This window comes from Pseudonaja textilis, chromosome 4 (assembly GCF_049901715.1).
Source record: "Pseudonaja textilis isolate UNSWEBS1 chromosome 4, rPseTex1.2, whole genome shotgun sequence".
Taxonomy (NCBI): Eukaryota; Metazoa; Chordata; class Lepidosauria; order Squamata; family Elapidae; genus Pseudonaja; species Pseudonaja textilis.
Window position 1 is genome coordinate 3640786 of NC_141993.1, and position 13180 is coordinate 3653965.

A 13180-nucleotide genomic window follows, 5' to 3' on the forward strand; every position below is an offset into this window, starting at 1 on the left:
TATTTTTTTACAGGTTAAGAAGTTCAGATTTCTTTTCCATTTCTTTTCGGAGAGATGCAGATTTACCATTGGTACAATGTATATTTTGGTTTCTGGATTATTTTAATAACGTTTTTGTTATTGTTCCTATTTAAGCCACAATGAAATGGTTCCTTTCAAATCTCCGTTCAAATCCTTCACAACTTACACATTACAAAAAAGAATTTCAAACATGGGGCTCATAATAGCTGCTGTCTCTAGAGGTTATTAGACGAAGTCCAGTTGCTTTGGGTTGTGGGGGGACGGGAATAAAAGCACCTTTGGGACAACCATATCCTGCATGATGAAGAATCTTCATAGACTCATCAATATCCCCAGTGAACTGCCACATTAAGGGTTAATAGACCTATGGGCTGATCAGATACATACAAAAGATACTTGCCTAATGAGATAGCAGGCATACAGTTGGAAGAGATTTTTCAGACACAATAGAAGCCCTACAGGAGTCCTAGCAGTGATTCTTTGCCAATTAGACCAAATTGCAGAGAGAGACGGTTTTGGCTTGATGAACTGTGTGTTCAGGGGGGAAAAGGAGCAATCCGATTTATTGTACTCTGGATACTGCCCACCTTGGACAACTGCGATTATGGTCAGGGTAGAGTCAACAGACAAGTAAGCAATAACAAAGTATAATTAAAAACCACCACCACAACAAAAAAATAATACACAATTGGAACCCAAATTTCTTTCACACCCCTCCGGGGAGGAATACCAATGAACTTGGCCTGAAGTCCTATTGTTCATTTGTTTTTTTGTTTCAAATATTTGATAGGATGATTTGCGAAGAACAACTATGAACCAAGAAGTCAAGACTTGGGCTGGCCACATAAGTGCAGGCTATATCAATGTTATTGCTTTCATTCAGATTCTGGTTTTGATCATTTTTATTTTTTTCACTTTTGACCTTCGAGTCAAGCTTTGCTGCTGGTGACAAGCAGCTCATGCAGTTTTTCAGGTAAAATTGCCTTATGTATATATTGCAGGCCACCCAACCGAACAGAGGAAATAAATGAACTTTTTGCTAATCAGTTAACTAAAGTATGTAGAAAGCACAGCGCAATAGCATTGGGGTACTTTAAGTACCCTGACATCAACTGGAGGACTCACTCTGCACCAAGTGGGAGATCAAATAGCTTCCTGACAAACCTAGCAAGACAACTTTGTCTCCCAAAAGACAGAGAAGGGAACTAGAGGGTCAGCCATACTGAACTCAGTTCTCACTAATAGAGATGAAATGAAAAAAAGGCGTTCAAATTGCAGGAACCTTATGAGGGTATGTGAGAGTGATGATTCAACATTGGTAGTCAACAGTGTGCAAAACACCAGGAATAGGGAAAAAAAATCAAACTATGGTCTTGGACTTTAAGAGAACTGATTTCAAAAAACTTAGAGAGAGCTTGGAAAAGATTCCATGGATGAAAATCCTCAAGGGGAAAACAACCCAAAAAGCTTGGGAAACCTTGAAAAGTGAGATTATAAAAGCCCAGTCTAGTACAATACCAATGAAGAAGAAAAACAAGAGATCTCAAAAAAAAAAAAAATCAACAACAGCATGTCTGCCCAGAAAACTCTCTGATAAATCGAGGCTACGGTTTGCTGCTTGAGCAGGTGGTTGGACTAGAAGACCTCCAAGGTTTCTTCCAACTTTGCTATTCTGTTCTGTCTTAACTGCCAGGACTGTCTTGGTTGGTGACACATTTCAATTTCTTTTTGAGTAGAATATATTCTCCTTTTAGCACCGCAGTAAGTTACCTAAGCTTAATAGAGACCTCTTGCACAGAAACACATTGCACACAAGTCCTTCAGAAGCGGTTTTACCCTACTGCTAAGAAAGATTAGACCTAATAGGATTTGGGATGCTCATTCTCTCTGTTGCAAAACCAAACCATATTGATTTACTGGGGAAGAAGATGGAACTAAACAATCACATGTTTTCCTTTATTTTGCTTTTTTATTTCTCTGGGATAAATCCAGCAACTTCAGATTGCGTCACTGGATGCTCCTGTTTCAATGACACACTTGGAAGGTAAGAATATTTGACAACAATGTAATATTGAATAACTTCCTGTAAATACATTGTTTTTATATGTGTTGTTATTTTATGTGTTGTTTGTTTTAAATGTGAAAACAATAAAAAATATTTTAAAAAAATATTGAATAACTTCCTGCGGGGAAATTCAGCCAAGGCTTATCATGAAATCAAGTGGATATTAATAAATATTCAGGCTGACAGCCCATCCAGATTTCAATATATGCAGAAAAGGGGAAACTGAATACACTCGGATATGATTGATCAGCATATAGCATTCTTTGGTTTTCAGCGGAAATGTTTGCCTGCCAACAGCCAGATTCAACCCAGATGTATATTATTATAGGCTTGAAATATATTTATGTGATTTATTCCTGTAATATTGAGAGATTTTGGATATTATAGAAATAATGGTTTGTGTTTTATAACTTGGACATGAAGAGTAACCAATATCACTGTTAGGATTCTGGAGTGGGTGAGGGAAGTGAAAATCCACTGGGTTGTATGACATAACACAGAGTGAATTAAAAATGAATGCAAGCTACCCATCACAACATTGTTCCATTTTCTGATTTATTTTTTAGAAATTTGTTTTGTGTATCAACATTTTTGAGAAAGATTCCAGAGGAGATCCCTCAAGATATCAAAAAAATCAGGATTGAAAATTCTTTGCTGGCCGAATTGTTTCGCGGCACCTTCTCTAATGTTAGCACCTTGGAATACCTCTGGCTTAATTTTAATAACATCACAGTGATGCATCTAAAAAGTCTTGAGCACCTGAAGGAGTTGAAGGAGCTGAGAATTCAAGGGAATCGGTTGCGTTCAGTACCATGGACAGCGTTCCAAGATACACCAGCTTTAGAAATCCTTGATCTGAAATGCAACAAGATTGACGTCCTACCAGAACATGCTTTACGCTACCTTTCTAGGTTGACCTACTTAGACTTATCTTGCAATGAGCTTACTGTCATCTCCAAAGAGGTGTTCTATAATTGGCCTGTCTTCCAAAAACTCCAGCCACTGGAGAAGAAAGCAGAAACTGTTTCTAGTACCGTCTTGTCTTTGCATGATAACCCGTGGATTTGTGACTGCCGTCTGCGAGGGTTCGTCCAGTTCATCAATTCTATAGGCCCACCCATGGTTCTCATCAATTCCTATTTAACATGTGCAAGTCCTAAATCTAGGGCAGGCAAATACTTCCATGAAGTGGACTTGAACAGCTGCAGGAGACCTTCTGTGACATCTTCCGAACCAAATATTACGGTGTTTCTCGGAGAAAATTCAATGTTGACTTGTTTGGTGAAAGCTAACCCTTCTCCAAAGATTTGGTGGAACTATCCATTAAAACACTTACGGGGGTTTAATGGTGAGTGTGATCCCAAGCTAAAATATTTAACGTAACATATTCTTATTTTATTTAAATTGTGAATTTGGGAAAGGAATTATTCTTTCCTCTTCTTGGAAATTCTTCTCATTGGTGATCGATCTCTATACCAGTTAGGCTGGTTTATTCACCTCATTAATTGGAGAAAATCAATTATTTTACTTCAATGGGAAACAGAATTGCCAATGTCTAGGGAGGTTCTCAGTCATCCAGCTCATCGTTGTCCCAAAGGTGCTTTTTCAAGAGGCAACTGTCCTTTCTTGTTTTTTCTTTGAAGAGGAGCTGAAGAAGCTTCTTGGATGAGAAGCAAAATGTCTTCCAAGAAAAACCAGGAAGTCCAGTTGCCTCTTGAAAAATCACTTTTGAGTTGCCAATGTTTAAACGCAAAGCCTAACCGAGACCTGAACCATTTTCATACAAGTAGAAGTCACCCTAAGTCTGCTTTTAGAATGAGGTCAGAAGTAACAGATACTTCTACCAGGATCTTTTCATTTTTATTTGTTTATCATTTATTAAACCAATTTATATAGTTGCCCAACGCACGTATAGGTGACTCCAAATGGCTTATAGCATTTAAAAACCCAGCACATTAAAAAAACAACAATAAAGAATCCCACCCCATCCTTTCAACCCAACTCAACTGGATCAGCTCCGTGTTCATTTCTGAGCCCTCTCCCTGCTGACCAAACCAGGTTTTTAGGGCCTTTTGGAATAATAGAAGTATGGGGGCTCATTCGTACCATGGGTTGAATGATGCTCCATAGAGAAGGAGCCACCCCCAGGAAGGTCCTTTTTTGTGGTCCCATCAGTTGTACATCCTTAATCACTGGGACACATAACATGTCCTGCCTTCCCAGTTTTTCTTTGACTTTCCCCTTGCTACGTTTGAGCTTTTTCAAGTTCAAGTTCACAGCATAACTGTGGTTTTCCCTATTTCATATTTAGAGTAATCCTGTAACATAGATAAGAAAACCTGGTGGATACCTCAGATTTAAGCCTGAGTCTTCCCAATCTAATAGCACACCACTGATTGTTATCACTACAACAACAGGGAGAAGAACAGTAAATTCAATGTATTATTATATTACGGAGCCTCATTCCCTTTTTGGCATCCCATAATTTATTGCCTAATAAATGTTTTTTCACAACATAACATCCTTCCCTTCCACCCCTTCAAATCAGAATGTCAGTCACGGGATGCTGGCTTCAAGGCAAAAACTTAATCAGATCGATATTTTTCTTTACAAAAAAAATCCCACACTTAACATTTGTCCTCCGTGGTTAAAATAATGAAGTCATAGGTACTGGAAAGTCTTGTCCAAGACCTAGTAAAATTGCTGCCTGTAAGAATAGGCATGACTGATTTACGTAGACAAAGTGTTTGAGACAATAAACTAACTTCTAAATTTCCAACTTAGAGGACCCTGTTTGGATTTAATTGGTTTTTTTCCATGTTGATGAACCATTGATCACTGCGGTAGATAGTTGATACATAGTATATCATCTGCTTTCTTCTTCTTCTTTTTTTTTTGAAGTCTGTTCTGAACATTGGCTGTGATACAGTATATAATATTTATCACAGGAACTAAGCATCCTTAACAGTACTGAGTTGCAGTCATTAAGCACAAGGAAATCATGATTACCCCCAACTGAAATTCGTTTGATTTAGCTGAGGAACACCTAAACCCTGTTCTTTCTTCAGTATCCCTCATGCTTTTTCAAAACATGAAAGCATGTTTAATATTATCAAAAGCCGAAAGGCAGAAACAGATGTATTAGGCAATATTACGTTATTCATCTTTATATATCTGGTGATCTATCTACTCGCACAGAACAGGCTTTCAAACTGCTAGGTGGACAGAAGCTGAGGTGAGTGACAGGAGCCCAGCCTGCCATGCAGGGCCTGGGCTCAAACTGCTGGACCTGAGACTGTTTCTCAAGAGTCATTCCGCAATTGAGCCACCATGCCTGATTCTGGGTGTGGATGATTATTATGTGGGTACATACATTCACACACCCAACTGTCAACTGTCAATCGATAGCCCAAACGATAACTATAATCCATTTGGATTTTTTTGTTTTTTAAATGGGAGATTGCTAAAATAAGCAGACATAATAGATTGGTACACAAACCTCACTGGTTGACAAAAACGTTGACAAAAATGGAATAAGAACCAGATGTAATTCCTGTATATAGAAGTATCAGGAGCCTTGACACTGAGTGAAACTTGTATGACCAACTAAATTTGGGAATGCCCATCTCCTATCGAGGTTTGGTTGTTTTCAAGACTGCTACCTTAGAAAGGAATCTGTCCATCCAGTAAGGTTCAGAGGAGGTGGCCTACTTGGGAGCCAATTTGTCAAGAGAGTCCCATCTGTAGGGAGTCTGTAGCCAAGTGATGGTTCCCTCTCATAGATATATAGATGATCATCACAAATTTCTGCTGAGCTGTGAAAACCTCATTCTGAGAGAGAGCTTTTGGGGAGTCTGCTTCTAATTGGTAGCATCATTATATATATATATATATATATATATATATATATATATATATATATATATATATATATATATATATATATATATATATATATAATATTTAGAAACTGCCCATCTCGCTCATAGCGCAACTCTGTTATAACTGATGTAGCTTTTTCTGCTCCTTTTAATCCTTGTTGATGAAGTCAGTCCGATTTAGTTGGAAAAGAGAAGCATAGAGATGTTAGCACCAAGCAAAACAAAAAAAGAAAAACAATTTTTCACAAAAAACTAAATCAAGTCACACCATACTCTGAAACTTGTCTTTGCTACGGATGGATTTTTTTTCCTTTCCTTTCCTTTCCTTTGTTTATTGTTTATTTATTTATTACATTTGTATGCTACTGCTCCCTCTACCAAGCAACCTGATTTCAAAAATGGTTGCTTGTTTACAGTCAGGTAGTTATGTTGTACAAATCTAATACACCTGGAAAATAAACATATTCATCTAACATTTATGATGTTACCCAGTTTGGGAAATGAAACATCTGCAAGAAAACAGCCAAGCTCAGGAAGCACCAAGGACCCCTCAAATATCTTCATGATGGCCCTTTTCCCAATCCCAAACCAATTTTGTGGATGGCTTTCATGCATTCCCTAGGGTTGTTATAGTTGAACATAGAACATTACATTGCTTGATTCCACTCTCTTTCTGTCTTTCTTTCTCTAGTTTCTGTTACTCACATGAGCGAAGAGTTTTTCAAGTCAGAGTTGGTGATTCCTTCAGCCCATCTTATGGATGAGGGGAATTATACATGTACAGCTGCCAACTTCCTTGGCAACGCCTCGGCTACTACAGTGCTGGCCATTCTGGCTCCTCAACTAGCAACATCCTCTTATTCTTCCCCCATCATAGATGAGAAGGCCTACATCAACGTGCAGATTGTCAAGCAGACAATCTACGGAATTACTCTGGAATGGTATACTGTGGCTGAAAATCCAGTAGAAACCTGGTATACCCTTCATTTTGGCAAATACAACGATGCTAAGAAAGACACTGTTTATATTGGGCCTGGAATCAAGACGTACTCCATTAACGATTTGCTCCCTGCTACCAAGTATGAAGTGTGCCTAAGTCTGAAGAAGCAGGTGCCTCCAAAGAGCCAGTGTATTGTGTTTGTGACAGGAAGTGACAACAGTGAATTGGACCAGAGGAAGCAGGTGATCCATATCATTGTTGTTATATGTGCCATGGTGTTGGTAGTCCCTGCTGGGATGTACCTGTGCACCTCGGAGGCCAGATGCAGCTGCAAAGAGAAATGCACCAGCTGCTGTGTCAGGAAATGGAGCACAAACATCAAAGGCACTCATACAAAGAGCAGATTTGATAGTTTGCCAGGAGGCAGTGAAGAGGGACTGTGCCACCAAGACTCCAGTGATGACCAGACGGAGCGGAAGGAAAGCAAGGAGAAGGAGGAGAAAGCCAAGAGGCAGACAGCTGAGGGTCAAAACAGTGCTGATCTCTATTAGCTATTATCCATCCGTGGCCCCATTGGGATAAGAGACAGAAGCATTTTCCATCCAGACAAATGGGTAGATAGATAGTTAGATTGACTGACTGATCAATTTAACTTGCGTGCCTCCTCAATTATGAAGCAGGAGGAGAAGCGGGAGGAGGAGGAGGAGGAGAAAGAGGAGAAGGAAGAGGAGGAGGAGGAGAAGGAAGAGGAAAAAGAGGAGGAGAAGGAGAAGGCAGAAGGCAGAAGAGGGGGAGGAAGAGGAAGAAGAGAAGCAGAGGTGGAGGAGGAGAAGAGAAGTGGTGGAGGAGGAGAAGATACAATGTTCCAGATTTAACAACTGTTTATAACAAAGACAAAAATTTTGGATAGTGAATGTGGCACCAACTGGAGACAGCAGAATAGAAAGTCACAAAATACAAAGACCTACAAATAGAAGCAGAATGACTGTGGCAAAAGAAATCAAAGATAGCAACAATAGTGATGGCGTCTTGGGAGCAATCTCAGTCCATCAGGAACAACACTTGAACACTGTTGACCAAATCACCCTCGGTCAACTGCAAAAGGCGGCTTTCCTTGGAACAGCTTACATCCTGTGATGATACTGTCAATGCCATTAAACAACAGCATCTTGGCTATCCCAGGTCCTTCGGAAGGACTCGATAGGCAGGAAAGAATACCACATCCCCTCTAAATCCTCTCTGCTGGAACTGGCTGACTAGGGGGTCAACAACAACCAGAACAACAACAGTAGTAGTAGTAATGCCCAACAACACATTTGGGAGGAACAAAACAGTCCACTAATAGTCATAAGACATGAAACCACCGTCAATCCACCATACTTGGGACCACTTGGAATAGCTAAGTTTTGAAAGAATTGTGAGGTTGAAGGTTGTATGGATTTACAAGAGACCCAGTTTTGAAAGTCAAAGAGGGAGGCTTAGTTTCCAGGTTTCAAAATATGGTGAGACCTGGAAGGAGTAGATGAGACCTAGATCAGCGAGTGAGAATGACAATAGTGTTGACATACAATGACCTACAAGTTCCAAAAGCTACAGATCCTTAAGAGGAATGACTGCAACCTGGTGTAGTTGCTGATGCATTGAACTAGGGATGAGAAGATCTACAATAGGTTTGAGTCAACTCTTTGCACAGCAAACTCACTTGTGACATTGTTTCTCAGCCCAACTTGTGTTACAAGATTGTTGTGGAGATGAAGTAAAAAGTGATCCCCACATAAGCTACCTAAAACATCCGCAGAAAAGCAGGATCTGAAGGAAACTGTAACAATAGCCATTAAAAACACTGAACCAATCCAGGTTAGCAATAGACCAAGGAATAATAGTTTACATTGCCCAACAAGAATATCTGACATTTTGGTCATGTGATTATAGCAAGCAATTTATGAAGCAAGGAACCATAAATTGCTCATGGACAATCATGTGGTGTAAACTGGTTGTGTTCCTTGGACTTTTAGAGACCCATGTTCACTGATTGTAGGATTAGATTAATGGGGAAGGTGGGAGATTAACGATATTATTTCTTTTTATTGTAACAGTTTGTTTTATTGCGTACAATTGGATTTGGAAATGCTCGGGAATATGACTAGAAACTGCTAAAAACTACATTGGGACATCAAGGAAAAAAATGGTTCAGTAACATTTTGAAGGACTGAAATCCTCTTTCTTAGGAAGAAAACTGTTCTGTGCAGAAATTGCTCACAAATTCAGCAGAATGCAAGATCAAAGCAGTAATGGATGGTACAAGGAGAGGTTCTCTTGAAAGGTAAATTATGCTGTTTGTCCTTTGCTTCATTTATGCCTATCTACATTGGCTTTACTGCTATAATAGAGGTTTTGGGAGTTGATAACACATCTTCTTCAGCATCAAAAGCCTTCAGGTACAGTATGGGTTCATATTCACAACTGCTCCACATGGAGTCCATTAATTAGATCTCATAGCTGTCGTCAAGATGGGAATATCATGGAGAACAGATCAGTTGCATTGACTCATATTTAAAAATCATGGAGTTGGCATGCCGAGTTCCTAGATAGACATTCTAGATATTCTGCAAATTTTTGCCCAATGAGAATGCTTCTTGAAGGCACCTTTTCTGCCTCCCTTGCTGTCCTAACTCAACCAGTATGATCCAGTGGAACATCATAGACTTCCCAAGCTGTTACATTTCTCCCTTGCAAATCAGGTCAAGCATTTTAGCTACAGGATGCAGATTTAGTTTAGCCATTCTAATCAGCTTGGCCTAGTGAACAGAATAAAGCCGATACAGCTTTGTAAATGAATGTATTAAACAGCAGAAGACGTTAAGGTCATTTGCTACAGAAAGCATCAAGCACAGAGAGTCTTCTTTGTCATTGCAATGTTTTGATGTTTAAGAACAAATATATGTGCAGGCACCTGTTTAGACAAAGATCCATAAATGCCAAAAGAGACACACCATGCCCTCCAAGCAGGAGGGTCTCTTTGCTGCAGAGATTTCTTACCGTAGAAGCCATCTGTTATCTCTGAGAAAGAAGTTCCGCAAAGGTTTGACCAGACAATTCATAATAATTTTTCTCCATGCAAAAGTAAAAAATAAATAATTGGAGGGAACTTCACAGATCCTTTGCAACATTGTGCCATTGTAGGGTCATCATTCTTTCTACACACAAAAAAACATCTTTTTGGCCCAACCTATGAAAAATTTAAAAGAAGAGTACATTTCTCTTGCATTACAATAGAAAAACAAATGAAAAGATGGCAGAACATGCTAATTATTTTTCAGCTACAAGCATTGTTTTTTTGAATAATAATTCTCCAAGTTCATTGACAATCAAACCATGGAAATACAAAAGAGAAGCAGATCAAAACCATCCAAACACCAGCAAGAGAGCCAGCACCAGACGTATGTTTAAAAATAGGATGCTTGTTAGAGTTTGAGACAACAGAAGCAATTTCTTTGCAGTCATTTGGGCGTCTTTGTATATAATTCTTTCATACATTTCTATATATACTTGACCTCCAGGCAGAGTTTCTGCCTAAATGGTATATACCAAATGCCATCTTGAATTAAATCTGAAACATTTCACCCACTTCTGTTGAAAAGAACAATACACAGAAATTGTGGTTACTTTTGGGAAGAGTTTACATTCTTTTCCCTGTGAATTGTAGTAACTTTTCCAAGGCCACTCAACAAAAATTCACACCAGGGATTTCAACAGTATTCTTCTCAGTCCAACCTTCTCCTATTATGGGCCTCATTATATCCTACTTCCAAACTTTTATCTAGAAGATCAAGGCTTTCCAAACTTGGCAACATGTGGACTTCAAGCTGTGGACTGCAGCTCCCAGAATTTCCCAGCCACCATGAGGAATTCTGGGAGTTGAAATCCACAAATCTCAAGGTTGCCAAGTTTGGAGAACTCTGATCTAGCTTATATGTTGTAAGCCACTCAGAATCTTCTGGACTCTAAGAAACCATCATCATCAGAGAGAAGGATCAAGGGAGACATGATAGCAGTCTTCCAATATTTGAGGGGCTGCCACAGAGAGGAGGGGGTCAAGCTATTCTCCAAAGCACCTGAAGGCCAGACAAGGAATAACGGATGGAAACTGATCAAGGAGAGATTCAATCTAGAAATAAGGAGAAATTTTCTGACAGTGAGAACAATCAACCATGGAACAGAAGTTGCCTTCGGAAGTTGTGGGAGCTTCATCACTGGAGGCTTTTAAAAAAAGATTGGACTGCCATCTGTCAGAAATGGTGTAGGGTCTCCTGCTTGTGTGTTCCAACTCTGTTAATCATCATCATCGTCATCTTATTGATGTTTTTCCAACCTAACCCTGAGGTTGATTAAAGGATTATGCAACCTATTTGGACATTGCTACATTGGGTAAAACTAAACTAACTATTTTTCTTAATTATTGTTCTTAGAGATGTCTGCTCCAACAAGTCTTACATTTTCACATTCAGAACATGCATGATAGCAGCAAGTCTTATTTAGCTGAAAAAAAGCCAGCTAATTAAAAAAAATCAAGGTTTTGTATGGTTGAAGTTGTCAGCAGCTTTGAGACATAGCTAGAGAATGGGGTGAAAAGAAAGACATCGGCATGAGAGGGGAGATGCATTTTATTAGTTTTATTAATGAAATCACTAAGTGCTTACTTGATAAAGAACAACAGTTTCTCCATAAAGGATAGCCATGTATTGGAAATAAGTAATAAAAACTGGTTCCTCCTAAATATTTTAAAATTATTTTGATGTTCAGAATAGTATCTCTTTTGAAATATTCTTATTTTGGGTTGGTAAAGATGTGCTCAAACAGAACCTGAGTTCCTGGAAGGGTACCACCAAATGGTTTTCTTGACAGTAATATTAAAGTGATTTGGGATTGCTGTTTGATTTGTGGTGTGTCTGATTGATTTCCCAATTCTAGCTTATGGGCCTGAGATTTTTGGATTTCCAAGTCCTAATCAAGCCAAACCTGCTTAGATTTCCAGCCGAGATTAAAACCAACCGGACGTCGCCCCCTGCGAAGTCTGCTAACCTTGACTTGCATTGGCTTTCAACGGGTCATTGGGGGAAGGAGTTGATCCAGGGCTACGTGAAATAGAACCCCTTCAACCAATACCTTGGGCAACAGAGTGACACAGTCAAAGAATCTTCCCCTGAATCTGGAGTTAGTGACTCAATGATCGAGGATGTCATTGGAAGGGATGCCATTAGAACCCATCGTGTTTCTCTCTACCCGGTCACTGTTATCCTTCCTTGGAAATCCCAGAGGAAGATAGGGAGCCATCCGTTCTTCATCTCGAACCCGCACCATGTCACTAGGGGAGACCCGATAGCCATGTCCCAGTATCTGAGGGGGGCGGCCTATTCCCCAAAGCCCCTGAAGGCAGGGCAAGAATTAATGGATGGAGACTAATCCAGGGGAAAAAAAACAACAACCTAGAAATAAGGAGAAAGTTCCTGACAGAACGAACCATGAATCAGTGGCCTCCAGAGATTGTGGTGCTCTGGAGGGGTTTAAAGAAAGATCGGACAACCGTTTGTCTGGAATGGTTTAAGGTTTCCTGCTTGAGCAGTGGGTTGGACTAGAAGACCTCCAGGGGCCCTTCCAACTCTGCTATTCTGTGTTTAAACCTCCACTTTAAGTCAATCCCTTCCACCAATGCTTTCCCAACAGAGTTGCCCTCTTTGCCGTGATTTGGAATTAGAGACGCCTTTGAGCCCTTTCTATAAAACACCTTAAATTTTTACCTCCCAAGCCCAGTTAGTAAAATAAATGGAATAATTCCTTAATTAGGATTTTTATAAAAAAAAAAAAGTATTCCAAGCTGCTTTGCTGATACAGATATTTGTGGGTGGGAAGTTTAAAAAAAAGGGTTGCCACTCAGTGGGTTGGGCTGTGATCTCCCTTGTGGAGACCATTTGCCTATACATAGCGGGAAGAAGAATTTTTTTTAAAAAAGACAGAGAATTTGGTTTTGTAAACACTTTAGATCACTTGCTTGGAGCATCACTATGGGTAGAAATGAGTCTGCCCTGAAGTGTTTGGAGTACATCAGCCCAAACAGGATTTTCTTTGATAATAATCTCTTCCCACCATGATGAGGTTCAGGAAGTTCCAAGAGAAGAGAATATATGCCACTTATTGGGGTTCAACTGTGGAGTCCTTGGGGCTCTCTGAGCTTGGTTGCTGGCTTGCTTTAGATTATTATTGATTAGTGCTTTT

At 39.6% G+C, this 13180-nt stretch overlaps 1 protein-coding gene across 1 annotated transcript; it reads left to right on the forward strand.

The window, feature by feature from the left end:
- Window positions 1-1572: 1572 nt before the first annotated feature.
- On the forward strand, window positions 1573-9729 carry LRIT2 (leucine rich repeat, Ig-like and transmembrane domains 2). Its single transcript, XM_026714492.2, has 3 exons — window positions 1573-2065; window positions 2653-3434; window positions 6659-9729. The coding sequence occupies exons 1-3, from the start codon at window positions 1896-1898 to the stop codon at window positions 7456-7458; spliced, it is 1752 nt and encodes a 583-aa protein (XP_026570277.2). The 5' UTR covers window positions 1573-1895; the 3' UTR covers window positions 7459-9729.
- The last annotated feature ends 3451 nt before the right edge of the window (window positions 9730-13180 follow it).

Coding starts and splice junctions, on each gene's coding strand:
- LRIT2 (XM_026714492.2), top strand. CDS start 1,896: ATGCTCATTCTCTCTGTTGCAAAACCAAACCATATTGATTTACTGGGG. Junction 2,066..2,652: donor TTCAATGACACACTTGGAAG/GTAAGAATATTT, acceptor TTTATTTTTTAG/AAATTTGTTTTGTGTATCAA. Junction 3,435..6,658: donor ACACTTACGGGGGTTTAATG/GTGAGTGTGATC, acceptor TTCTTTCTCTAG/TTTCTGTTACTCACATGAGC.